We start from the raw sequence: 25,000 nt of genomic DNA on the forward strand, positions 1-25,000 counted from the left end.
ACCTGAAGGTCCTCCTCCGTAGTACTGGGGTTCATCTGAAAACAGAAGAGACATCATCATGTATTATGTATTACATTTGTATTTATCTTTAGAATCTACATCTGATCTGTTTTCTCTGATGTTTCTTGTCTATCATGTTTCAGTCATTTCTCTGTGGCCATTTGTTTATTTCATGTGTTAGTTTCTATGTGAAACTGAATCAAATTAAAGGGCACCTGTTCATTTCCAGCAGGAACTCCATTGTTCATTGTTAAAATAAATCATTATTTATATCAACTGCCTGTTACTAATTGGAAATGGTTCTGTGTCAAATCCATCAGTACATCTTCAATCCTGAATCAGAGCCAATCCCAGCTGATATTGGGTGAGGGCATGGTACACCCTGGACAGGTCGCCAGTCTATCACAGGGCTGACATATACAGGCTATTTAGAGTCACCAATTAAGCCAATGTGCATGTCTTTGGACTGTGGGAGGAAGCCAGAGAACCCGGAGGGAACCCATGCAGGAGAACATGCAAACTCCACACAGAAAGGACCAAGGGCCAGAGTTCAAACCCAGAACCTTCTTGCTGTGAGGCAACAGCACTAACCACTGCACCAAAATGCAACTAAAACAGCAAATGTCTACACAGTAAACTTCCACTGTGGTCATTTGTCTGCTGGAGCAAATTAAATGTCTATAATACAACTGATTGTTCTAGGAGAATTTCTACATACATGATCCAAGGAAACTTTAGCTTTGAATAAACAATAAACTTTTTGCTTTAATATAACTGCTTCTGGTATCATGAACATTATAGGTGATTAGTGTTGTGTTCTTTTACAGGATAAAAGCTGATATTAAATTATTCATACTTGTGCAGATGTTGGTTGAATCTCTGATCAATGAGTGTGAACTTGCTTCCTCCTCTGCTGCTCATTAACAGATTCTGAAATGTCATGTCTCAGTTCAGGCTCCAATTCATTTGTCTCCAATCAGAGGTGTTTTACACAATTGAACTAACTGGTCAGACTGGTTCCAGCTGTTCCTGGACTCACCATCGGAGCACTTCATTGATCTCTGGGTGTTCATTTCATTTTAAATTTATTCAGTTGACAGTTCATCCTAACTCTACATTCAACTTGTGATAACTACTCTTTATTTCAACCAGCTGACTCATTATTTCTGTTCTCTTGTTTTCAGCAGAAACACTGAGTGAACATAAAGTGACATGTCATAACCTTTTATGTTTTTTTTAGAGCTTTGCCTCTGAAAACAGCTCTGGGAGCAGAACAGTGAATAAACAATGAGATGAAACTCGTAATAAGCTCCATGAAGCCGAAGGGAGCTGCAGATTCATTTAGTTCATTGATGTCATTTAAATTTACATTACAAACATTTAATATTGGTTTAGTCTGATGGAACTAATAGATGAGTCTTACCGAGCTGATCAGGAGAGACAGCATTCATACTCTCTGAAACAACAACAACAACAACAACAACTACACATTTAATTCAGAAAAACAACAAAAACATCATGACACTTCACACATTAAAGTCAATGGTAAGTGAACGGTTGTTCACAGTCAGGACCACAGGTGGTACTGATTCTTGACAATATGATTTCTGTACATCAGAAATTTGATATTGATTTTGGGGTTCCTCAGGGAACCGTTCTATGTCCTGTTTTATTTCATTTATAATGCAGGGAGCATCTTATCTGTTATCTTATTACTACTCTTCCTAATAATTACAAAAAATGTGACTGAAAAAAGATATTCTTTTAGGTCAGAGATGGAAAAGACAGGAACCAGAGTCAGACACAACTTAGATTTACATTTTATCTTATTTGGCAGATGCTTTTATCAAAAGCACCTTACAAATGAGGTGGATCAGTGAAGCTTAAGGTCAGTAGAGACCTTGGTGTCAGGAGTCAGTCCTACATCTACTTAATAAGTGAAGGTAAAGGTAAAGAAGTGAACTGAAAGTCAAAGTCAGAGCTATTTAGACATGTTAGGATGTTAGAGGTGTTAGGAGAGAAGGTGCTCCCTGAAGATAGAGAGGGACACCCCTGCACTGATAGATTTAAGGAGGTGGTTCCACCATCAGGGAACCACAGACCAGAACAGTCTGGACTGAGACTGTCTGTGTGCAGGGATGGTGATGACAGACCACATTCATTAGAGGAACACAGTGGAGGAGAAGGAGCATCAGGCTGAATGATTGAGTCTCTCTGAAGGCAGCATCAGAGACTGGATCTGGCTCAGGGTCAGGGGGAGTTAGTGGAGGTCCAGACCAGACTGGCTGCTGCTTCTGGACCATCTGTCAGGGTTTCACTGTGAGTGAAGGGAGGTCTATCAAAAGAGGTGAAATAGAAGCAGGACTTGGACCAGAAGCTGGTTGGAGGACTGAGTCAGGTCCAACCTGATGTTTCTGATGTTGTATAGAACAAAGTGGTACGACCGAGAGGTGGATGCAACACAGAAGGAGAGCTGGTCATCAAAGATGAAACTCAGGTTTCTTGCGATCTTGGTTGGGGTAAGAACTGATGAGGAGATTTCGATAATGTGATGAAGAGAACGATTGGCTGGGATGACTAAGAGTTCAGTCTCAGAGAGGTTCAGTTGAAGGTGATGTTCCTTCATCCACGTGGATATGTCAGAGAGACAGACTGAGATACAGACAGAGACGGGAGCAACAGGTACAGTTGGGTGTCATCTGCATAGCAGTCATATGAGAAGCCAACTTACAGATCTGGGAGTGATTGAGATTCTGATGTAAATTTTATTTCATCTTTGAATCTGTGAGACCATTTGTGACTGACCTGTAGGAGCTTCATCAGATGTTGAATCCTTATCTGACAGAGAGACGGGTGAGAGGACAGATGGGAGGGACAGGTGAGAGAGAGACAGGTAAGACAGGAACAGCTGAGTGAACAGACAGGTCCAGTATATCAGTAAGTGATCAAACAGACAGGTGATCTACCTGTTGACATGGCTTGTATTCCAGCATCTGCAAACACAAAACAGTTTGTGTCTATCAAACTGAACTGTGATGTCATCATATTTACTCTCAGCCAAGTTTTAAATCAGATTATCAATCACAACAGATATTGATCAGATGATTTTAAATCTAACCATTGGAGTTGAGGTCTCCCTCCACCAGCAGGATGAACAGAGAGAATACAAGAACAACGTTCCTGCAACACAAACACAATCTTCAGTGTGACAACCTGCCTGTCCTCACAGGGCTACCATACCTCCAACACACACAATGATACACTGAATGAGACAGCTCAAACAGTTTCTGGTGCTTTGTATTTTATTTTCATTTTAACACTTCAGCCACACCTCCTCTTTCAGATGGTGATTGGCTTGTTTCATCTCTGCAACACAACAGAAAAACAAAAACAAACAGAAAAACTAGTCTGGAGCTCAAAATATAGTTTGTCCTGTAGGAGGCACCGTAGGATATATCAGTAGATCACCTGTCTTTACAGGTTTTGAGCTGATTTTTTCCAATGCTAAGATTAGAATTCAACTCATCAGCTCTGTTGATAACCTCTGATCTAACGAACACACCTGAGCTTCATGAGTGTCAGTTAAACAAAAAAACCCTCACATTAACACAGGAAACACACATTAACCCAGTGAACACACATTAACACAGGAGATGATAAAATTCTCTAAAACACTGAATCCAGATCCTGAATCCTTGTCAAAGATCAAATAAAAACTCATTTTACAGATCTGTTCACTAATGTTTCAGTTTCCTAATTCTGCTTCAGTTTGTTTTTCTCCTCAGTGTCTGTGGAGCATTGCATTGTGGGATGACAGGTTTGGTCTCTATGCTACTTTAGCATCATCATTGTTTGACAGTGCAAACAGAATGAAACATACAGAGATGATGGACATACCTGGTGAACATGATGCTGTGAGGTCAGACAGGTCCCTGATCACTGCAACAGGTAGATAGATTATCAATCAGAACAGGTGAATAGTCAGGTAGGCAGACGGGTGCGTGTTCCAGTGCTTCAATGTTGCACTGCAGGAAACTTCTGTCTCAAAATTTCTGGTGGCTGTTTATATATCTGCCTAAATGTCACCAGCACAGAGGACGGACCAGAGAGAGGGTGTTACTCTGTGTGTATGTGTGTGTGTGTGTGTGTGTGTGTGTGAGAGAGAGAGGAGAGAGAGAGAGTGAGTTTCCAATTTCTCTGTTAATATTCTGCAGGAGGAGGTGAAGAAGACTCCCACACAGGTTAGAAGTTCTGCGTCTGTGAGGACCTCCAAACATTAAGTCAGCCTAGTCTAACTTTACACTAGGACTCACCTTGTTGTCATGTTGCCAACATGTTGTTGATAGTTACATGTTGTTTCCCACCATTTACAATCAGCCACCTGAGTTATATATTTTTTTAATTATTTCTTAAAACCTAAAAAAAAAAAAATTAAAAAAATTAACAGCACCAGACTGAAAAAAAATCAAAACAGATCTGAAACATCTGAAGATAACATCTTGATAACTTTTAACACTAATTCAGTTTTTACACAAAATTTCAAAGAAGTCTGCAGCAAACACTGTCCTTTAACTCTGAAGGAGTTCCAAGACTCTCCTGACATTATATAGAAATCTCCTCACTTCAGAGGCATTTCTTCAACCTTCAGGAATGTCTTGACATTACAGAAAGTTCCTCATTTTAGAGAAATGTATTCACTCCATAGAAATGTCTTCATCAGATAGATATGTCTTCAAATTATTAAAAAAGTCCTCACATCTTTACTCTATAAAGCATAAAGAAATACATATGCCTTAATATTATAGGAATGCCTTCACCTAACAGAACCTTAGTCTTTAAAGGTGTGAAAAAACTTGATTCTTTAAATATCATGGTTGCTCACATTCTTTGTCCTATGTTTTAGTCAACTGTCTTGGTTTTTATGTTTGCACCATAGAGTGGCAATTTTAATGTTATATACACTTACAATGACAATCAAGGCAATTGTGAATATCATAATACTTTTTTAAAGATCTTGCAATAACCATGCTGATCCCTGAATCAATATTTATTTTATTTACTGATCTATTGTCATAACAGCTAGAAACTAGCAATCAGACTGGGATCTAGCTGGTTAGCCTGTTAGCACTGGCACACAAACCAGAGAGCTGTTTGTTCGAACAGCAGGTGGAGGTCGCCAATTTTGTGCTAACAGTGAATAAATGTTTCATCATGTTTAATGGCACCACTGACTGGTAACTTTTTAACTTTCTACTGACTACAAACAGCGAAATGCTAACTGTTTTTGCCCAACCATCTGTTGATTGGAAGCTTGACATTCACAGAAACTACATACTCAAAATGAGACAAGCTTGGTGCTTCAGAATAAAAGCGTCAGTGGTTCCGCATTGATTCATTTCATTGTAGCAGTAAATATTAATGAACTTATATTGAGCTTTTCTCATCTTACTGATCACTCAAAGGACTTTACAATACTTGCCACATTCACCCATTCACTCACACATTCATATACCCACACACTAATGGAACAGCCGTCAGGGACAACGTGGAGTTCAGTATCTCTCCCAAAGACACTTTGACACGCAGCCTGGAGGAGCCGGGGATCAGACCGCTGACCTTCCGATTAATGGACCACCTGCTCTATAGCTGCCCCCTGTACTTTATTTCACATTATTAAAACAGGATTTTATTTCACTTTATTATACAAGTACCCAAATGTACCCTACCTTAATGTTATTATTACCATTAGATTTCTCATTATTTAAATGTTTTCACCTTGTGGAAATTTATGGAAATGTCCTCACAAAGTGGAAATGCTTCATTTTACGGAAATAGTCAGTATAAAACTCAGAGTGGTCCTCACAACAACAGAAATTCAACACACACACACACATACACATACACACACACACTGTTTGAGTGTGTGTGGAGTTTCCTGACGTCCTCACAGTTCAGGGAATCCCCTTCTGACAAAGACACAGTAAGTCTGAACATTAGCAGCAGGTCAAGTTTCACCAGACTCAGATCCACATGATAGAACCTGGAGAACAATCAGAGCAGAACAATTATGCTTTACCTGGAATCAGATCCACTACAGACCTGAAACTAAATAGACCTGAAACCCTACAGGCTCGAACCACTACAGACCAGAACCACCACATACCAGAACCAGACCAGGACTGGGTTGCAGCATGTCTTTTTAAATTTATCACTCACTTTGTGTCAAACACCTGAAAACAGATCATCACTGGTAAAGACTGTAGAATAAAATCTGTGCTGTGTCCAATCAGAAAACATTCAGTAAAGTCAACTGCAGCAAAACATGAGTCATAATGTTTGAGCTGTTGATCAGTAATCCTCATGATTTGCTCATCCCTGATCAATAATGGAGAGAGCAGTGGGCAGAGTCTGTCACGTTTGACCAATCAGCTCATCTAGTCAGTCTCCAAACAACTCATGTTTTAATTTGGTGAAAGTAAACCTTCAAGATTCTGACTCATATTAGTCTCATATTTGAAAACACACAGTCAAACAATAAAGGTCTTTACATCTTATATTTAAAACCTTGAGGTCTTGAGGTGTGATGAGATAGACGCCAACCAGAGACAATGCTAAGGCCAAATAGATTTGTATTCTTTTTCTTTCCAGTTCTTTATACAAACAGTTTTTTGATTTGATTTATGATTAACAGTATTGTTTGGAATGTTTATTGTTTTGTAGAGTAGATTAAAGAATACATGTTTTTGAAAATGTATATATTTGTTATGATTTATATTGTGTTTATTATGTAAAGAAATTGTTGCGGGGAAACCATAAGTAACATTAGTCACTGTAGTAACAGGTTTTTACAGTTAAGGTGTTTTAAATGGATCTCACCAGGCTTTGTTTTGTGTGTGTGTGCGTGTGTGTGTGTGTGTGTGAGGTGGGGGGATCTCCGGGGACAGAAGTCATTCTACCTGCTTTCATTACAGCAGCTACCCCCCCCCCCAAAACCCACCCAACACACACACACACACGCGCACACACACACACACACACACACACACACAGAAAGAGACACAGTGATAATGGTGGTGGGGGGATAGTAGGGGGGTGTATGGTATTTGAGGCTCAAAGCCTCTTCTGTCTGAAAGCGTCTCTGTGTAAACGGAGTCGACTGAATGGCTGAAGAAGCTTTTTAAAGCAGCGCTGCTTCATTCAGGCGATGCTGAAGCTTTGAAACACTGTAAGGTCAGATTTACATGTTTATAAAGCTTCCATCCATTAATCAGTCATCCAACCTTTCATCCATCCATCCCTCCATCCTCTGTCTGTCTGAGGCTGTCCCAGGAAAGATGGACCTGAAGGATGACTATAAAATAACAGAACATTTTTGAACACATCATAAATATTTCATGTATAAAACATGTTTTATACATGAAATATTTACTGTTAAGTGGTTTGACAGTCAGGATGTTTAAAAGTAAGCGCAGGAAGTAGATACAGTGGATACAGGAAGTAGATACAGTAGATATAGTAGATACAGGAAGTTGATACAGTAGGTTGAGTCAGCAGAAAGTAATTGACAACAAAAACCTGGTCTTAAAGATCCTGTAAAGCAAATTCACAGATTTGTTTATAAAATCAATATATATGTTGGATAACTATTCCTGAAAACATGTGAAACTTGTGTGGTACAGAATTGTATAGTTATACGTTAAACTGTGTTTCATCATTTTGGTACTGGTGATGCACTTGGACCCCCACTTAGCACCCCCCGCCCCTAAAGCTGTAACAGTATAAAAGTATAGTGTACTAGCATCAGTGATTCTCCCGCTCAGTGTTGAGTTATTGCTGGTTAGCTGAGCCTTCCCTCCCAAAATGTGTCTTCCCTCCAGGCTGCAATACCCACAGTGTTGTTATTAGTAATTAGAGAATAATGTATGAATAGATAATCAGTTATTCACTCATGACGTTTCCCTTCTTTTCATGACCAGAAGGATAGTTCTGCTTCATCCTCCCATCAAATACCCTTTTTCCACAAAAATTAGCGGGTGTAAGTAGGGTTAACCCTAACCCTAACCCTAATGTGGGTGAACCCGCTATTAAAAGCCGATACACTTCTTTTCCACCCCCAGTCAAGTTTGTCTTTCTGTTCGGACTCAGGACAAACACAACTGCAGGGAGCAATGTCACCTCTGCACTTAGAGCACACACACACACACACACACACACACAAGCGGTGGAGGGAGAGTGAGCTGCTAGCCACGCTGCAAACTTGTGAAAGTCTGTCAAAGTGTCAGAGCCTCCGTATAAGATGTTTTGATCTGTGATTGTGTGTTTTTAAAACTTTCAGAGCTGCAGCTCACTCTTTCATCCCCACCGTCAGTGTAGCCATGGAGGTTCAAGTGTAACGGCACCATGCCAGACAGGTGACAGGTGTGTTTCTGTGTCCTCTGAGAGATGTTACAGCAGGAAAAGAGATGAAAATTAGTGGTTTCACCTGAGTTTTGCATTTACATCAATGCCAATCGGAGCAGGAGCCAATAAATACCTGTGTCTACTGCAAATTCATTTAACCTGGCTGTGAATGCCGATTAAACCCTTCATCACTGCCGACTGGTTTTTTGACCAGTGGAAAATGGGCTAGGTTAGCTCTGTGTGTAGCTTATAAACTATTTCTCTTACTGATGCCGGGTTAAATAGAAAAGGTCCAGGGCATCGGACAATTTAGAGCAATTTGTAATGTGAAAATATATACAACGTGTGTGTGTGTGTGTGTGTGTGTGTGTGTGTGTGTGTGTGTGTGTGTGTGTATGTGTGTGTATGTGTATGCGTGTTGAGTGTTTGTACAATCAATACAGCTGTTGGACGCAAACGCATGTTTCCTTTCAACACAAATTTGATAGACCGTTAAGTGATGTGGAAGCTCTCCCAACGTTTGGCCGTGGTTTCAGTGCCTCCAGCGGACATGCCCCCAGCATTCCAGAGTTGATAATACTGCTTATTTTTTCACAAGTTTGAAACCTAATTTTACATATTTGGCAATATTCCTATTCATTCAAATTTGGCAGGGGGTTTGATATGCCATTTTCCTGTGGTGTGGCAAACTCAGAACTCACATGTTTTTCTGCTTTACAGAATCTTTAAAGACATCACAATGTATTTCACTGTTTTAAAAACACATTGTCAAGAGAGTGATTTACTGCTAAACAGGCAGATGCACAACCTGTACACACTGTGCTGTTACACACAAGTAAAGTGAGCTTCAGATGTCTGGATCATTAAAACATCAGTGGAACATCAGAACACATGTGACATGTGTGAAGAGAAATGAGGCTCTGCAGAGAAGCTTCTTTAACTTCTTGTTAATCCTCCATTGTTTCCTTTCATCACCTGAGTCTGTCCACAGTTAACAAATCAGATTTATTCACATTAAAATATCTGTGTTGTTGTGTCTTTTTAGTGATTCACTCAGCTTCACTGTTGCTCATCACGAACAAGAAAATCAGTTTGTTGTATGGAATGAGATGAAAAATAGAGCTGTGATTGGTCAGCAGCTCCACCTGTGTCTAATGTGACTCCACCTGTTTGTAATCTGACTCCACTTGTTTCTAACCTGACTCCACCTGTGTCTAATGTGACTCCACCTGTTTGTAACATCTCACTCCATCTGCTTCTAATCTGACTCCACCTGTTTGTAATCTGACTCCACCTTTTTCTAGTCTGACTCCCATTGTTTCTAATCTGAGTCCACCTGTTGCCTTCTATCTATGTTTTGTCACAGTAACTGAATATTTCATTAACTTGTTTCAACAGTGATCAATTGATCAATGAAGACGACAATCCCCAAATCATCATTAATAACAGCAATTAATTAGTAAAGATCAGTAAAGTTTTAATATCTGACGACAGCTCCACTGTGTTCTGTCTTTTTAACCTGAATTGCAGTCAAACTGATGGCTGTTTATTGTGCCGATGTGTCACATGACCAGACGGATGATCTCTGAGATGTTTCCCTTTCATTAAAGTGAAGAATTCAGATTATCAGTTGTCTGGATTCCTGTGAGGAGAACTGATCTTTAAGTTTAGCCAGTGAAGGTCTGACTGAATGCTGGCGAGCCGGAGCGTCTGCCAGCAGAGTAATAAGTCTCATCTCTCAGATCTCCATCAGCAGGGTGAATTACAGACATACCAGACAGGATCATTGTATGAAACTGATCCAGGATCAGTTGATATGAAACTGAAGCACACTGCATCTGTCTGCATCAACTCATCCAGTCTGAATCAACCCAGGTCCAAAACACGAACAAACCGTCACATGGTCACACAGACACAGTCAGTGTGATGCTGACCTTAACCCTGACCTCCAGGGTTTAACATCTCACCAGAGGCCTGTATTATGAACCAGAATCTGAGGTCATTGCAGTAACTTCAGGTTTAACTCTGGTTTTCAGTCCTGTAACAGTCAGTAACTGATGCTGAACTCCTACTAGTTTATCACATGAAATAACTACATCAGAACTATTCTAACATCATCTGAACTGAACACAGATTCTTAAATCCACAGGATCCTGACAGTGATGAAGCTATGACTCTCGTCTTCATCACTGCAGCTCAGAATAACAGGAGGAGACTCTGTGAACAGAACTGCAAGTAAAAACTAAACCTCTGATGTCTGTGATCAGATCAATGATCCACACACTGATCAATACTTCATCATTAAAAATGAACATTTCAGTCTCACTGAGCTCATCACACATCAACTATGTCAGGAAGAAACTTCACAATAATTCAGGCTCTGATCCTCAGTCTGACTTTAATCATTAATTATTTCTACTGTTTCTTTTTTATTCTCATCATTTGATCATATTTTTTAGATTTCACCTGTTGAATGTCATGTTTGGATGTTGCTGTAAATGAAGTCACTGACAGTTTCTTCTAATATCATGTTAATACTTTATTCATAATTCTGATGATGTTATTTATAATCCAAAACTCCGCCTCTTTCACATGAAAGAGCTGTACCTGGACAAGCAAATCCAGATTTAACTGAACTAGTTGATAACCAACTTTATAGTACAGGTTATCCAGGGTGTCAGTGTTAGGTTAAGTCAAGCCAGATAATGAAATGATATCCAGGGTATGATGAACTTGCCTCTTAGTACAGGCTGCTGATTACAGGTGAACTCACCTCTCAGTGATGCTGCTATGGTCAGAGGTGAAGCTTCTCTACAAGCTGAACCCAGATCAGTTTTTGATCACAACAGTTCATTTATTCTTTTATTCCGGTGAATGGATGAACACAAGAGAAGCGAAGCTGTTTCAGATGAGATCAGCTTCATCAGACAGCTGTATCTATTTACATTTGTGTCCTTAAAGGATGATTTATATTGTCAGCTCTGTTTTCATACATCACTCTCACGTCTATGTGAAAAGTTTCAGTGAACATATTTAGTTTGTCAATGCCTCCCTCCAAGACACTCTGGTAGGTCACAGGATCGCTCTCACAAAAGGCCGGCTCAGATGGTGGCACGATCAAGTGCTCAGGAAGCTGGCGGAGGTGGTGTAGAGAAAGAGGCAACTGTTGAGCCACAGGAGTCTGACTGGGACGCAACATTGGATCCATTTCCAAAGTCAAGGGGAACCCACAGACACCACCACTGGCCAACCAGCACCCATGCCTCTCTGATCAGGGTCAGAGTGGAGGATGGAGGTTGACCTGGGCAAGTACCTCTATTTTCCAGGAGAGATCTGCAGCACCACACTGCGACTAGACATGGTGCTCTGGGCAGTGGGCATAAAATCAGTGCTGCTGGTCAAGCCAACTGTGCCATGGGAAGAGGGGCTGGAGGCAGCCCATGAAAGAAGCAAGAAAAGTATGCAGGTGGATGGAGCACAAGACTTTGCCATCTGGAGATTGGAACAAGCGTCTTGTGGTAAGCCCAACAACACATCTATTTCGAGACCTAGGGCTACGGGGCAAGGAGGTACACATAGCCACAAGGGAGGCTGAGAAGGCAAGCTTTTGGCTATGGCTTAGAAGACGAATCAAGACATGGGGAGCCAGCAACTCCTGAGACAGGTTATCTGCGGGGATTGTCGAGAAGACATCCCTGTTCACTGCCCTGCTCCCAGGAGATGTTCTGGGGTAAGGGGTGAAACATCCATGAATGGTGGTCCCCAGGTTCTTACCCCAGCTAGCCAAATGGGCAGTGGTGGAGGTGCCCAGCAGGTTTGAAACATACCTGTTAAAGTTGATGTAGATTCTGTGTTTTCCTATGAACATTAGAGTTCAGTATGAGCAGGTTTGAGTCCTGTTTTTCTTTTATCATTAAACATTTACTAAGTTGTTTTAGAAACTCAACTCAGTGTAGCTGCTGCTTTATTATGAAATGTCAGTTCATTATAATTAATATTTTTCATTCACAGATGTTTACTTAGTTTCAATGTGACAGTTTGATCTATGTGGTTTTGTCTCTGTGACAATATCTACTATTTACATATAAACATAAACCTAGTTTCTGTAAATATAAACAAATAAAAATTTACATTTGTCAGATCAACTTTGTGACAACAATAAGAGAAACATTAAAACATGACTCCAAAAATCTGAGATAAAAATCTGTATTTAATTAATCACTGGATAAATGAGATGGTTTAGAAGTTTTGTTTTTACAGTGAAACTCTCAGTGTGACTGCCTAGAGGACAAATATGATTTGTTGTTACTGACAGATTCACAGCACCACCTGCTGGATGTTTACTATCACTACACTCTGTACAACTTCTACTATGACTACCACTGCAAGAACAACTACTACTACTACTGTAACACTATTATAAAAAAACAAAAACACTACATTAGTAACACATTCAGATTAATCAATGGTTTTAATGTAAATAAATTAGAAACCCTCCAGAGGAACATATTTATTCCTGCTGTTCTCTGATTATTTTATTCATTACACCATATAAACCTGATCCTGAATCAATCTGAAGATTCTACCTGAAAGTTAACTGAACCTGTGAAACTGTTGGTAAAGAATTATCTAAGTTATGCTAACTTCACTGAAAACTTTTACAATGTAAAAACATGAAAGGCACTTTATCAGAAGATATAGAAATAAATTAACTTTCAGCAGTAAGATACAGTCAACACTCACTTACAGAGAACAGATGTGGAGAATAAATGGTTAAATTACAATAAAAAGTAAATTACATTACAATAATTAGCAAAATTTCACTTTAATAATAATAAAATTACATTAGGATACAGTAAAAATCTACAAACACTTTAACCTTATCTAACGAAATATTACACAAAATTTTTATGAAAACAGTCTGAAATGTTTAAACACATATGGGATATTAAATTTTTAAAGTAGCTTTCTAAGAGAAACGGATTGAAGTAAAATAATGAACTTGTGTGTAAATAATCCTCTGTGGAACAGAGAAAAACAAACATGTACAATAATACATAGACGCTTAAATGTCAACATGTGTTCATTTCAACCAGGAAATAATAAATTAAGTCATTTCTTAACAGAGTTTGGTGGAACAACAAATACACTGATATCTTTGATCACGTATCAGCTGATGAATGATCGATACAGTAATCAGTACTATTTGCCAAGCAGTTCCTACCAAATGGTGATGTGAAAGCGGGATTTGGGACTGTTTAAAATCGAAATATTGATCAAAACACCAGACTTTCCTCCGGAAAGCCCGTTTTCCATTGCCAGGGTTTCTTCTGTTTATTCCGCCGATCCTCTGATGTGACGCAGAAATATGACGTACGCAAGGCCGGAAACTACTTAGAGCGCACGCGTCCTGTCTGGAGACACTGTGAGTTCATTGTTTTTTTCCAGCTTTAAACTACTGTGAACGCTACCGGACACTTTCACTGTTTTGTCTTACCAGCGGACCGGTTTGAACCCGGCCCGTGTTTCCGTCTGGTCATGGTTTATCTTTACCGAAAAACACCGGCGTTTCACTTAACCATAGAAGCTGTTAGCATGCTAACAGCTAACGTTAGTTAACAGTCGAAACATTATAGCAGCTCAGTTACGGTTTGACTTAAGTTTCCTCTGTAAGTTACTGAAATAATCATCAATAACAGACCAGTTACGTCTGATCTTGTAACACTCAGGTGTGTTGAGTTAAACGTGACAGAAATCTGACGGATCTTCATTATCAACTTCATCTTTTAGACGCGTGTCTTACTATCAGAGTAAAGTCTATACTCAATAATGCCTATATAAGTCCAGTGTAAAATCCTCCCTGGTACAAAGGTAAAAGTTGAGGTCTACAGAAACTGAATTCTCCTGAAGATGTGATAGACAATAGGTTTTAATCAGGGATGAAGAAACTGATGGACTTCATCTTTCCTGCAGCAGTGGATATAAATGAAGCCTTGAAAGTTAATGAAACAATTCCTCCCAATTGATGATTGATTGACAACCCCTCTGTCTGTACAAACCGTGTTACTAAACCTTCTGATCATCATCAGGATAACACTGTGCTCCAGGAAGTAAGACTGTATACAGCTGTCAGAGTGGAGAGGAACAGACCAGTAACAGAAGAACACAGACTGGTTGGTTACTGGGAAAATGGAGATGTTGTAAAACTTTTTGACTGGTGTATCTAATGAGTATGTTGTGACACTTGTTAGGGTAGAGACCATAAGGTAGGACACCAGTCAAATTTTATTTATATAGTCCTGTATCACAAATTTGCCTTAAACTGCTTAATGGTCTGCACAGTATTACAACCCCCACTGTTTTTAGACCCTCAAATCAGACAAGGAAAACCCAAAAAGAGAAAAAGACAGATCCTCTTCTAGGACAGAAGCACAGGAAATAGATGTTGTCTGTACAGAACAGAACAATATAGTAGATTTACAGCACGGACAATAAGACTGTCAACATTGCAGATAGTAACATTAACAAACAATACAATCTAGGAGGGTATCAACAACTTCCAGGACCTGGGCCACACAACCTCCTCTCCATCATAAACCGAGCACATCATTGACACGTCAGGGAGAAGGAAACAAACACACAAAGGGAGGGGAGACAAAAAGGAGGCTGTTGTACTTCTGAAAAGAGTGGAAGGTTAAATGGTTGATAATTAGTCAGAAACCCTAGATGAAGACGTGGTTCCTTAAGTAATGGTTTAAAACAGTTTTAAAGCTTGTGATGTCGATGCCAGGTGTTTTTTGTACTTATGTCTACTGTTTGTTTATAAAGTGATTATTTTTGACAGCGTTTGCTCACTGTTGTAAATGAGGACAACTGTTGTAAATGAGGACATTGTTGTAAATGAGGACAACAGCAACAGACCTCTTGTTGTTAAAGGTTTGAATTGAACTAAAAGTGATGAATTGACAATATTTAGGGTTGTAGGTCCCAAAACTGGCTAGAGGTCTTTGAAGAGTTTATCAGATAGAGGGTCAAGGAGATAGGTGGTGGGTTTAGAAGCCAACACGGACTTGCCTGTTGTCCTGGACAAAGAAACTTACAGCTGATGGAGGTGGTTTTAATGCAAGAGCCTCAAAAGAGTTCAAAGTTATACCAAGTTTGGAGGATAAACTGAAAATAGACTTGTAGATTAAAGCAAAGCTCTTGAGACTCCTCCACTTGTGTCATGTTGAGCTGTTTGTGTTTCACTGTGATTTTGTGATTTTCAGAGGGAAACATGGAGCTTCAGTCTCTCAGGACAGAAACGGTGAGGGAGGGAGGAGAGGGAGAGGACGGAGTGACTGCAGGAGGAGGAAAGAAGGCAGGGATGAAGAGGAGACATGAGGAAGAGCAGGAGGATGAGGACACCTCACCCACCAAGAAGCAGGTACATTTACTGACTGTACCTGAATAAATCATTCTGATCTGATTTGTTATTGATAGTTGATGGCAAGTTATTTATCTGTCCAGTTATTGATCACGGTATGAAGTTATTGATCATATGTGTTATTGATCCATCAGGTGATTGATCACAGTTTGAAGGTGGCCAGTCATTACAACAGTCTGCAGGAAGTCGGTCTAGCTGCTCGAAGTCGAAGCAGAATCTTCTTCATGAGGAACTTTAACAATTGGCTGAAGAGTGTCCTGATCGGTAACTGTTTAATAGCAATCACTACTATCAATCATTTCATCAGTCCTCTCTGTTCAATCAGTGCATCAACACGTGTCTGTCACTGTCAGACAGTAGCAATTGTTTTGGTAACTACAGTGGCTCAAACAGTTCAGTTCACCTTAAATTAAGCCATTGATCATATTAGTTACTTATTTTTAAACAGAAGAAAAACACTTTAAAAACCTGATTTACATTGAAGTCCTTTAAGTTGATTGGCTGATTATTTGATTGACAGGTGAGATCCTGGAGCAGGTGCGAGGGGCGGGGCCTCAGCAGATATCTGTGTTGGACCTTGGCTGTGGGAAAGGAGGAGACCTCCTGAAGTGGAGGAGAGGTGGGATCAATCACCTGGTGTGTGCAGGTAATCAATTATTGATCAATGTTACTTGTTCCTCTGATCAGATGTTGTCAGGTGCTCTGACACCAGTTTATATATCTTCTGCTGGCTCAGCTCCTTAACCTCTTATGAGATGTCTTCTAACCCACTTTTGAACTCACTGGTTTACAACACCCAGGCATTACACAGGGACAGGTGGGGCTGCAGCTCTAACTAGTGGCTGGTGGCTGCATGTCATATGTTACAATAGTTAACAGGTGTTTCATTATATTACTAGTGAGGGTTGCAATGTTGAACGATTAGGCTGACTAACTGCATATGTCCATCCTTTCTTTGAAGATGAAAAATGTCTGCTACATCAGCCAAGAACACGACTTTTCATAAAACCACTTTCGAATTACCTGCATTGGCATTTGAGGCTATGACTCACAGCTCAACCATTAAGTTTATCTCGTAATTGAAACATTGGCAGTGTTTCAATAGCTAAATTGCCTATTTCTGATTATCACTGTGTTTTTTTCCAACCTAGCCTTAACATGAACTAGAAAGGAATTTTAGTTCAAAAATGATTTCTAGATGGTGTCATCTGCTCTAAACACAATCGCTCTAGTAAAGGCTAAGAAAAGGTTGGTTGACAGAATCTCCCCATCATTAAATAGTAACAGTGTCAATGAGATCAAGAGAATCTGTCGGGCAGCTCACTCACAGTTCACTGTAATATATATAAAGAAGCCTTGACTGCCTATAACAAAGCAGTACACCTGGCAAGACAAAATAACTGTTCCAAGGTTCTTCCAGAGAGCGCTTGAAACACCAGAATATTATTCTCCACTATTGACCAGCTAGTCAGCACTGCTCCCACCCTGTGCAGTTCTCTGCATCAAAATGTGAAGAACTCGCTTTATTCTTCAACAACAAAATATCTTCAAATAGAACTGCCGTTACTGCTGATTCTGCTCAAGGGAGCTGCCTTGGTCTATTATTATTCTTTCTGTACGTGCTGCCACGTGGTGACATCGTCAGAGACGATGAGGGCTGGGTAGTGTTCAAAATTTTTCGATACCAGTACTGGTAATGATACCTTGAATTCAATACTGGTTCCTGAACGATACTTTTTTCGATACCAATGTTTTTAAATTTCAACAACAACAAAAATACATTACAGAGGCAGATTGTGAAGAGAAAAGAAAAGATAATTACTGTTTAGCCAGGACAATTCAAGGAATAAGCACAAGCCAACCGACCGTATATTAGATAAAGTTGGTCAGTTACTGTTGATCTTAATGCATTTTACCTTTTGATTCACCTAGCTAGTTATATAGCCATATAATGAGCTAAAGGAGCTATACTCAAACAATATTCCAGATAACGTCACATCCCAGTTTGTCATTGGCGCTGCATCCATGTTAATTTCAGTAGCCTAAACAACAATGTACAAGTTGAAATTGTTTGCTAAATGTTAGCTTGCTTGCTACAAACACAGTCACTGCGTTTTCTTCTGTAATATCAAGATGATTAGGAATCCAGTGATGATGAAGGAGGCAGACTTGAATGAGAGAAGAAACTCTGTGGTTTGTTCTTCTTACAGTCGAACACGGAGCAACTTTTTGCTATTAAATGGATGCTATGCAAAGTAAAGTGCTTCATCAAATTCATCGTGTTGCCGTCCTTTGCTGCATATGTTCCATTTCGCTCTACTGGTATCAAGCTTAGTAAAACAGAGCCACACTTTTGATTTCCCAGGCATTTTGTTACACTACGCCACAAATACGTGGTGAAAAAACACACACACACGTTTGTTTCTGGGCATTTTTTTCCCCCTTCAGGACAAGCCTCAATGATGTGTTTATGTAACGTTACAATCACCGGCGACTTAAGATCTTGACGCAAGTATAATGCATGCTTATTGGCTCACAGACACTGAGATTTAATGTTTGGGTATCGAAATTTGGCACCGAAAGATAATTAATTTTTCAATGCTTGGGAGGATTGAAGTATTTCGGTTGGTGCCACAAAGAAATCGAAGCTCGGTACCCAGCCCTAAAGACCTATGTTTCCATAGTTATGCTGTTGACACACAGCTGTACATATCTGCTGAACCAAATGATGTTGCAGCTATAAACTCCATCATTACTTTCTAGCAATAAATAAATGGATGAACAATAATTTTATTCAAGTTAGATAAGGACAAATCTGAAATCCTACTAGTCTGCCCCATAACGAAAAGAATCTAAGATTCAAGTCTTACATCAACAAGGTGATGAAAACATAATTTTCTTTAGAAAAAGCTAAAGTATGGCCATTTATAAATTGAAAAGATGCTGAAAAATTGATTCATGCCTTCATTTCAAGCCGATTTGATTACTGTAATACACTTTTCACTGGCCTCCCGAAAAAACAACAAAATAAACAACACTGAGACTTAAGATCATTCAAAACTCTGCAGCTTGGCTATTAACCAGAACCAAAAAGAGAGACCACATGAGTCCAATTGAGCTGCTCTGCACTGGCATCCTGTTACATTTAGCATTGATCTTAAGCTTTTCTTCCTTATACATAAAAGCCTTAATGGGCCAGGACCCAGCTACATGGCTAACTCCTTTGTTTACTATGGACCTCCAATAACACTGAGATCATCTAACTGCTGGCTTATTGAAGGTTCCCAGCAACAGCCGTAGCAAGATTGGGGATGCAGCCTTTGTTACAGCCCAAAGCTATGGAACACATTACCTATAGATATGAGGGAAGCCAACTCACTAAGTATTTTTAAAATAAAACTTAAAACTTATCTGTTCGCCTTTGCCTTTAACTAGCTCTGAAATTGTGCACTTCGCTTCATGCTTATACACTGTTTAGCATGTCTTTTAAATGTTGTTTTGATGTCTGATTTTGTTCTATCTAATCGATTCTTGTTTTAGTAATGAATTTATTACATTTACATTCTCAGGTATTAGTTTATTATTATTCCATCTCTTTTTAGATTAATGCTTTTCATTCTACAATGTTTTTCAACATGGTTTATGTTCCTTTCATGTATTTTCATGTGATGCACTTGATGCATGTAATTTGTGAGCACTTTGTGCTGTATTTCTTGTATGAAAGGTGCTGTACAAATAAAGTTTTATTAGTAATATTAATGGAATCACTGGATTTTCACATTGTGACACAACTTGTTACTGAAAAAAGTTTGTAGTGTAGTGTGTTGTTAAAAAAATTGTGTAAGTCTAACAGATCAATAAAGTCTTATTAGTTTTAATGTTAATAATTACCACTTAATGGGGTTGTTATACATAAACAATAATCAACGTTTTTTTTTCAGATATAGCAGCTGTGTCGGTGGAGCAGTGTCAGAGTCGTTATGAAGAGATGAAGAAGAAAAGTCACGCTAATGAGAAAATATTCAGTGCCCAGTTTATCACCGCGGACTGTTCCAAGGTAGAATAACAACACATTGATTGGTTTATCACTGCAAACTGTTTCACAATAAAACCACAACATCTAAATATTTTTCGGTGTCTCTGTGCAGGAGGTTTTGTCAGAGAAGCTGGATCACCCTGAGCTGATGTTTGACATCTGCAGCTGTCAGTTTGTTTATCATTACTCATTTGAGAGTGAACGTAAGGCTGACATGATGCTAAGAAATGCCTGTGAGCGTCTGAAGCCTGGAGGTTACTTTATCGGAACGACGCCAGACGCCTTTGAACTCATGTAAGAAATAAAGTTAAATGTTTTTATGTGTAAGAAAAGAAACAGTTACTTATATGTTTCATAATATTACACCTGCATTTCCTGCTTTGTCCTCACAGGGACTTCAGTGACTGGTTGAATTTTTTGACATTGTCTATAGCCTGTGCAATAATGATGATTTTTATTCTGTCTGAACCTGCAGTGAGCTCATTGATGTGACTGTGATTGACTGTCAGGACATACACAAATAGCAGATTATAATAACAATATCAATGTCTTTCCTCTCTCCTTTCTCTCTCTCTTTTTTTTTTCTTCCTCCTCTTCCCTTCTCCCTTACAGTAAACGTTTAGAGGCATCGGACACTCTGTCATTCGGCAACGAGGTTTTTAAAGTTTCCTTTCAGTCCAAAGGTTCGTATCCTCTGTTCGGATGTCAGTATCACTTCAGCCTTGAGGACGTGGTTGACGTTCCAGAGTTCCTTGTCTACTTTCCTCTTTTTGAACAGTAAGATTATATTTTTAGTGCAGATGTTTGACTAATGAAACAATGAACTGATGACTAAAGCCTCAAGAGCCCTCAAAATAAAGCTTTCTGTAAAGATTCTACTTTGTACCGTTAAACTATTGTATTGACTCTACTGTAAAACTGCTGCTCACTGTCATTACACTGGTACTCTACTCCAATACTGATTCTATTTCTGCTTTTGTTGACTCTACTGCGGCTTTACTTTTATGTGTTTTTGTCAGTATGGCGAAGCGTTACAACATGCGGCTGGTATTGAAGCAGAGATTCTCTGAGTTCTCTGAGGAGAGAGTGAAGAAGGAGCATCATCGCAGCCTCATGATGAAGATGATGGCTCTGGAGGTATTAATTATCAATCAGTAATCAATGACAAACATTGGCTGAGGAGGTGCAACTATTAGTTGTCAGTTCATCAGTGATAAATATTGGCTCTCATATGAAAGAAAGTCTGGGTTTACAACAAACACTGAGTTTCTCTCTGTCTCCTCCTGTTGAACCTCTTTAATAATCAGCCATCAGTGTGAAGACTCTTATTGAGAGGGAGAGAATATCGATGGGCTTCTCACAACTGTACAGTGAAATAAGGATTTATCCATTAGAATTAGTAAAATATTTTTGGTCCATCTTTCAGTAGGTGGTCCTTCACCTCTGAATGTTGTCTGAGTGATGAGATTTCAATGCGTCTTGGGTGCCTGTTCACACCTGAACTTAGAGCTGTCCACTTGTGATCAGATCACCCAAGATGGATGTTAATACCAGGTCGGTACAGGGCTTTAGTTAAATTTCCTTTCTGGAACAGACCTCTGGTGGTGAAACTATAAGCAAACAGCTTGACATCAGTTAACCTGCATGCAAATTCTGTGGTCACTGTTTCCATTACTGTTTATTCATTTATGTGGTAAACTACAATAAAAAGTTTAATCTGCAGTTTGTTGAGATGAACATTATTAGATGTGTAGTTTTTGTGATATGTCGTTAACATGTGAATGACCATGTAGTTAATGCGTTGTTATTTTCAGCCGTTTCCCTGTGAGAGTGGAGGTCAACAGGCTACAGACACCACACGAGAGTACAGCCATGCTAAAGAGCACTGCAGCAGAGCTGGGGTCAAAGTACCACTGGTGAGTGAGCTGATAGTACATAGGTACATTGTGGTTCTTACTGGTTCAGTCTGGTTGTGTCCTGTTTAGTGTAACAGGGTTCTTTGTTTTCCTGCAGGGCACTCTAAGCAGATCTGAGTGGGAAGCAGCTAGTAAGTTTCTTCATTAACTTTAGAGACATTTTTATCATGTTTTTTGTCACAAGTGTATTATGGTACAGATTTGCAATTTGTCATAGAAACTGTATTTTTTTTATCAAAACATTAATGTTTTTTTTCTTTATCCTGAGGTAACCTAAACCTGCTCACGATTTTATCCATCTGTGAAGATGAGCAGTTTTGATTAAGGTTTAATTTTAGTGACCTATAAATGTACCTTGTACACACTGTTGATGAACAGACTTAAAAGTGGCTCAGATAAATTTTTTTCACTGTAACTTTAAGTAGAGAATGGGTGACCGAGATGTTCAGGGTTTAAAAACAGAATTGTACAAGATCTCAAGAGATAGCTCAATAAGGTCACATTAAATGTCAAACATCCTGAATAACTTGGACAACAATTCTCCTTACCTATTTATAATTAACTGAAACTTTTCCCTGTCCTCTCTGTTCTTTCCAGGTATCTACCTGGTGTTTGTGTTTCAGAAGATGTCTTGATCCTGAAAACAGTCTTATTGTCTGACTCGTGAACTCACCTGCTGCTCATCAGCTCACCTGTTCTCTATCTTTTGTGCGTACAGTGTTTACTTTTTTTCTTTTTAAACCAGTTTTTGATAAGTATGAACTGTTGAGGTTTGTTGAAGTGAATTAAAACTAAGTTTAAAGTCAGTTCTTGTTGGATCTATTTGTTCATCAGAACCAATAGTCAGGATTTCTACTTTTTGGATGGATGATGAAAACTGCTGAACCCCCCCCCCCCCACCAAAAGTCAGGGTTGGAAGTTGCAAAAAATGCCCAAGTAAAGCAGCTTTGCAAAATGAAGTGTGTGTGTGTGTTGTGTCTCATTGTATCTATCTTTGCTCTGTGGTAGGATGTTTCTGAGGCTCAAACCAACAATGTGTCCCCATCTAGTGGTCAAATATCAGAACTACAAGCCATCAATTGTATAGAGGGAGCAGATGACACTAGAATAAAGTAATCAGATTTATTACCAAGTAAATTTACAAATTGAAAAAAATAGAAGGTAAGAGAACAATCAAGTATCTGCACAAAGTGAGAAAAATACAACTACCACAATGGATAGTATTTTCTTCCATGCAGTTGTAATAAACTCAGAGCGTGGTTTGGCATTATCTTGCAAAAATATGCAAGACCTTCTCTGAAAAAAACATCTGGATGGCAGCACATGTTGCTCCAAAACCTGTATATACCATTCAGCATTAATGTAGCCTTCCCAGATTCAATTCCAGATGTGCAGACTACCCAAGCCATGGACACTAATGCCACCCTACATCATTGTGGGTGCTGGCTTTTGAACTGTGTGCTGAAAACAAACTGGATGGTCCCTCTATTCTGTAGCCCTGAAGACATGGCGTCCATGAACTCCAAAAACGATTTAAAATTTTGATTCGTCAGACCACAGGAGAGTTTTCAATTTCACCTCAGACCATATGGTTTCTTCTTTGCATGATAGAGTTTCAACCTGCATTTGTGGAACAGCAATGAACTGTGTTCACAGACAGTGGTTTTCAGAAGTGTTCCCGAGCCATAGCCGTGATTTCCACTATAGAATCATCTCTGTTGTGAATGCAAGACCTGAAGATCACAACCATCCAATATTGGTTTTCATCTTTTTCCTTTTCCCAACAGAGATTTCTCCAGATTCTCTGAATCTTTTAATGAGTTTATTAACCGTAGAGGCTGAAATTCACAAATTCTTTACAATGTTACTTAGAGGAACTTTTTTTTTTAAACTGCTGCACTATTTTTTTTTAACTTTACTTTTATAGAAAGAACATAAACAACATACAGAAAAACATATGACAAACAGTTGGTCACCTACACATTGATACAGACGTTACACTGATGGTGATACAAGTCAGTTCATACAGTAATGGCTGAGTGAGCATCTCTTGTGGTTACAGAGACAATCCATTTTTCCCAGTATTGCAAATACTTATTTCTTTTCTTATTTCTTATTTTTTTTGTATAGCGCCAAATCATAATATGCATTATCTCATTACATTATCAATCCGTAGACTTAGCGAAAAGGTCATGCGTTCCATATTTTGAATATTAGTCACAGTATCAATCCAGTCTGTCTCTGTTTGAGGTGTGGCCTGCAACCATTTTTGGGTTACAGCTTTCTTGCTGACTGCTAATAATATTTTTAAAAGATATTTTTCCTGCACCAGTAAATGGGGTGCAGGGTTAGGTTAGGTGAAAAACGCAGCACTCTTAAGAGTGCTACGAGGGGCACGGGCACACGAGAACCCATAAAAATAAAAGATAAAATATAAAAAAATTAATAAATAGGTCTCCCTTAAAAACTTCTTGTTGGGTTTTGGTATTTTAAATAACTTGAGGGTGGTGGAAGGCGAAGGCCATGGATATTAAGATCTTTTACTATGTAATTTAGTCTTCTGCCGGGACCTGGTTTCGAACTCCGGTCTACCGTATGCAGGACCATGGCCTAAGCCACTCCACCACCAAGGGAACACAGAAAAATAACAATTTATAAGAAAGTCTAAAATAAGAAGTAAATAAATAATCAAAAAGAAAAAAATAAAATTAAAACCCCACGGTTTAAAAGGTTGTTCCTTAAGGTGGTAATCAGATTCAGAATGGATAAAAAACGTTTGTTTTTTGGGGGGGGGGCAGTAGGCACTCACTGTAACCATAAGGTTCTTTTTGGGCCCGAGCTGGGTTTGAACCCAGAATTCCCATGTGGGTGCCCTCTGCCTTATCCATTGGGCCAAATTTAGGGTTAGGTTGAAGGTTAAGATTAACCTAAAAGATAGGATCATGGGGAAAAAAGAAAAAAAAAAAAAAGGGGTTAGGGTTAGGGAAAAAGAAATTTGAATTTGGTCGCCAAAGGCGGCCAAATTTAAGTGCACAGGCCATCATCCCTCGACCTAGGACAACCCACTCCCCCCCTGGGTTATAGGTCCAGCGTCATGCTTGTTTGAGAGGAGAATTGGAGGTTAGGGTTAGGGCTCAGGGGTCAAAGGTTAGGAAAAGGGGTAGCCTGTCCCCTCCCATGAGGGCCAGGGAACGCACGGGCCTCCCCTCTGGCACCCACCCC

At 39.3% G+C, this 25,000-nt stretch overlaps 2 protein-coding genes across 3 annotated transcripts in view; one reads left to right on the forward strand and one right to left on the reverse strand.

The window, feature by feature from the left end:
* LOC139634564 (putative surface protein SACOL0050) overlaps positions 1 to 4,040 on the reverse strand; it is a 6,225-nt gene extending 2,185 nt beyond the window's left edge. Inside the window, exons 1-6 of one of the 2 annotated variants that reach the window (XM_071501093.1) lie at positions 3,898 to 4,040; positions 3,119 to 3,180; positions 2,967 to 2,993; positions 2,806 to 2,838; positions 1,424 to 1,456; positions 3 to 35 (exon numbers count right to left, since the gene is read on the reverse strand). In XM_071501093.1, coding sequence (XP_071357194.1) covers positions 3 to 35; positions 1,424 to 1,456; positions 2,806 to 2,838; positions 2,967 to 2,993; positions 3,119 to 3,180; positions 3,898 to 3,908 — 199 coding nt within the window. In that variant the 5' untranslated portion in view covers positions 3,909 to 4,040. The remainder of the gene's footprint in view (positions 1 to 2; positions 36 to 1,423; positions 1,457 to 2,805; positions 2,839 to 2,966; positions 2,994 to 3,118; positions 3,181 to 3,897) is intronic. The other variant, XM_071501094.1, reaches the window with a different exon arrangement.
* A 9,676-nt stretch (positions 4,041 to 13,716) lies between these two features.
* rnmt (RNA (guanine-7-) methyltransferase) lies at positions 13,717 to 22,737 on the forward strand. Its single transcript, XM_071500671.1, has 11 exons — positions 13,717 to 13,825; positions 15,669 to 15,826; positions 15,961 to 16,090; positions 16,347 to 16,472; positions 19,768 to 19,883; positions 19,975 to 20,156; positions 20,475 to 20,639; positions 20,882 to 20,999; positions 21,677 to 21,778; positions 21,876 to 21,909; positions 22,376 to 22,737. Exons 2-11 carry the CDS (start codon positions 15,677 to 15,679, stop codon positions 22,411 to 22,413), a joined length of 1,161 nt encoding a protein of 386 aa, XP_071356772.1. The 5' UTR covers positions 13,717 to 13,825; positions 15,669 to 15,676; the 3' UTR covers positions 22,414 to 22,737.
* Positions 22,738 to 25,000: the final 2,263 nt, after the last annotated feature.

The sequence above is a fragment of the Trachinotus anak genome, unplaced genomic scaffold (assembly GCF_046630095.1).
Source record: "Trachinotus anak isolate AG129_WGS33_773 ecotype Australia unplaced genomic scaffold, CSIRO_AGI_Tana_v1 ptg000016l, whole genome shotgun sequence".
NCBI lineage: Eukaryota > Metazoa > Chordata > Actinopteri > Carangiformes > Carangidae > Trachinotus > Trachinotus anak.

Bases quoted from the DNA above. Each gene is read 5' to 3' on its own strand.
- rnmt (XM_071500671.1), top strand. From the start codon at position 15,677: ATGGAGCTTCAGTCTCTCAGGACAGAAACGGTGAGGGAGGGAGGAGAG. The intron at 21,000-21,676 runs GTATTAATTATC...TGTTATTTTCAG, and splicing joins TGAAGATGATGGCTCTGGAG to CCGTTTCCCTGTGAGAGTGG. The intron at 21,779-21,875 runs GTGAGTGAGCTG...GTTTTCCTGCAG, and splicing joins CTGGGGTCAAAGTACCACTG to GGCACTCTAAGCAGATCTGA.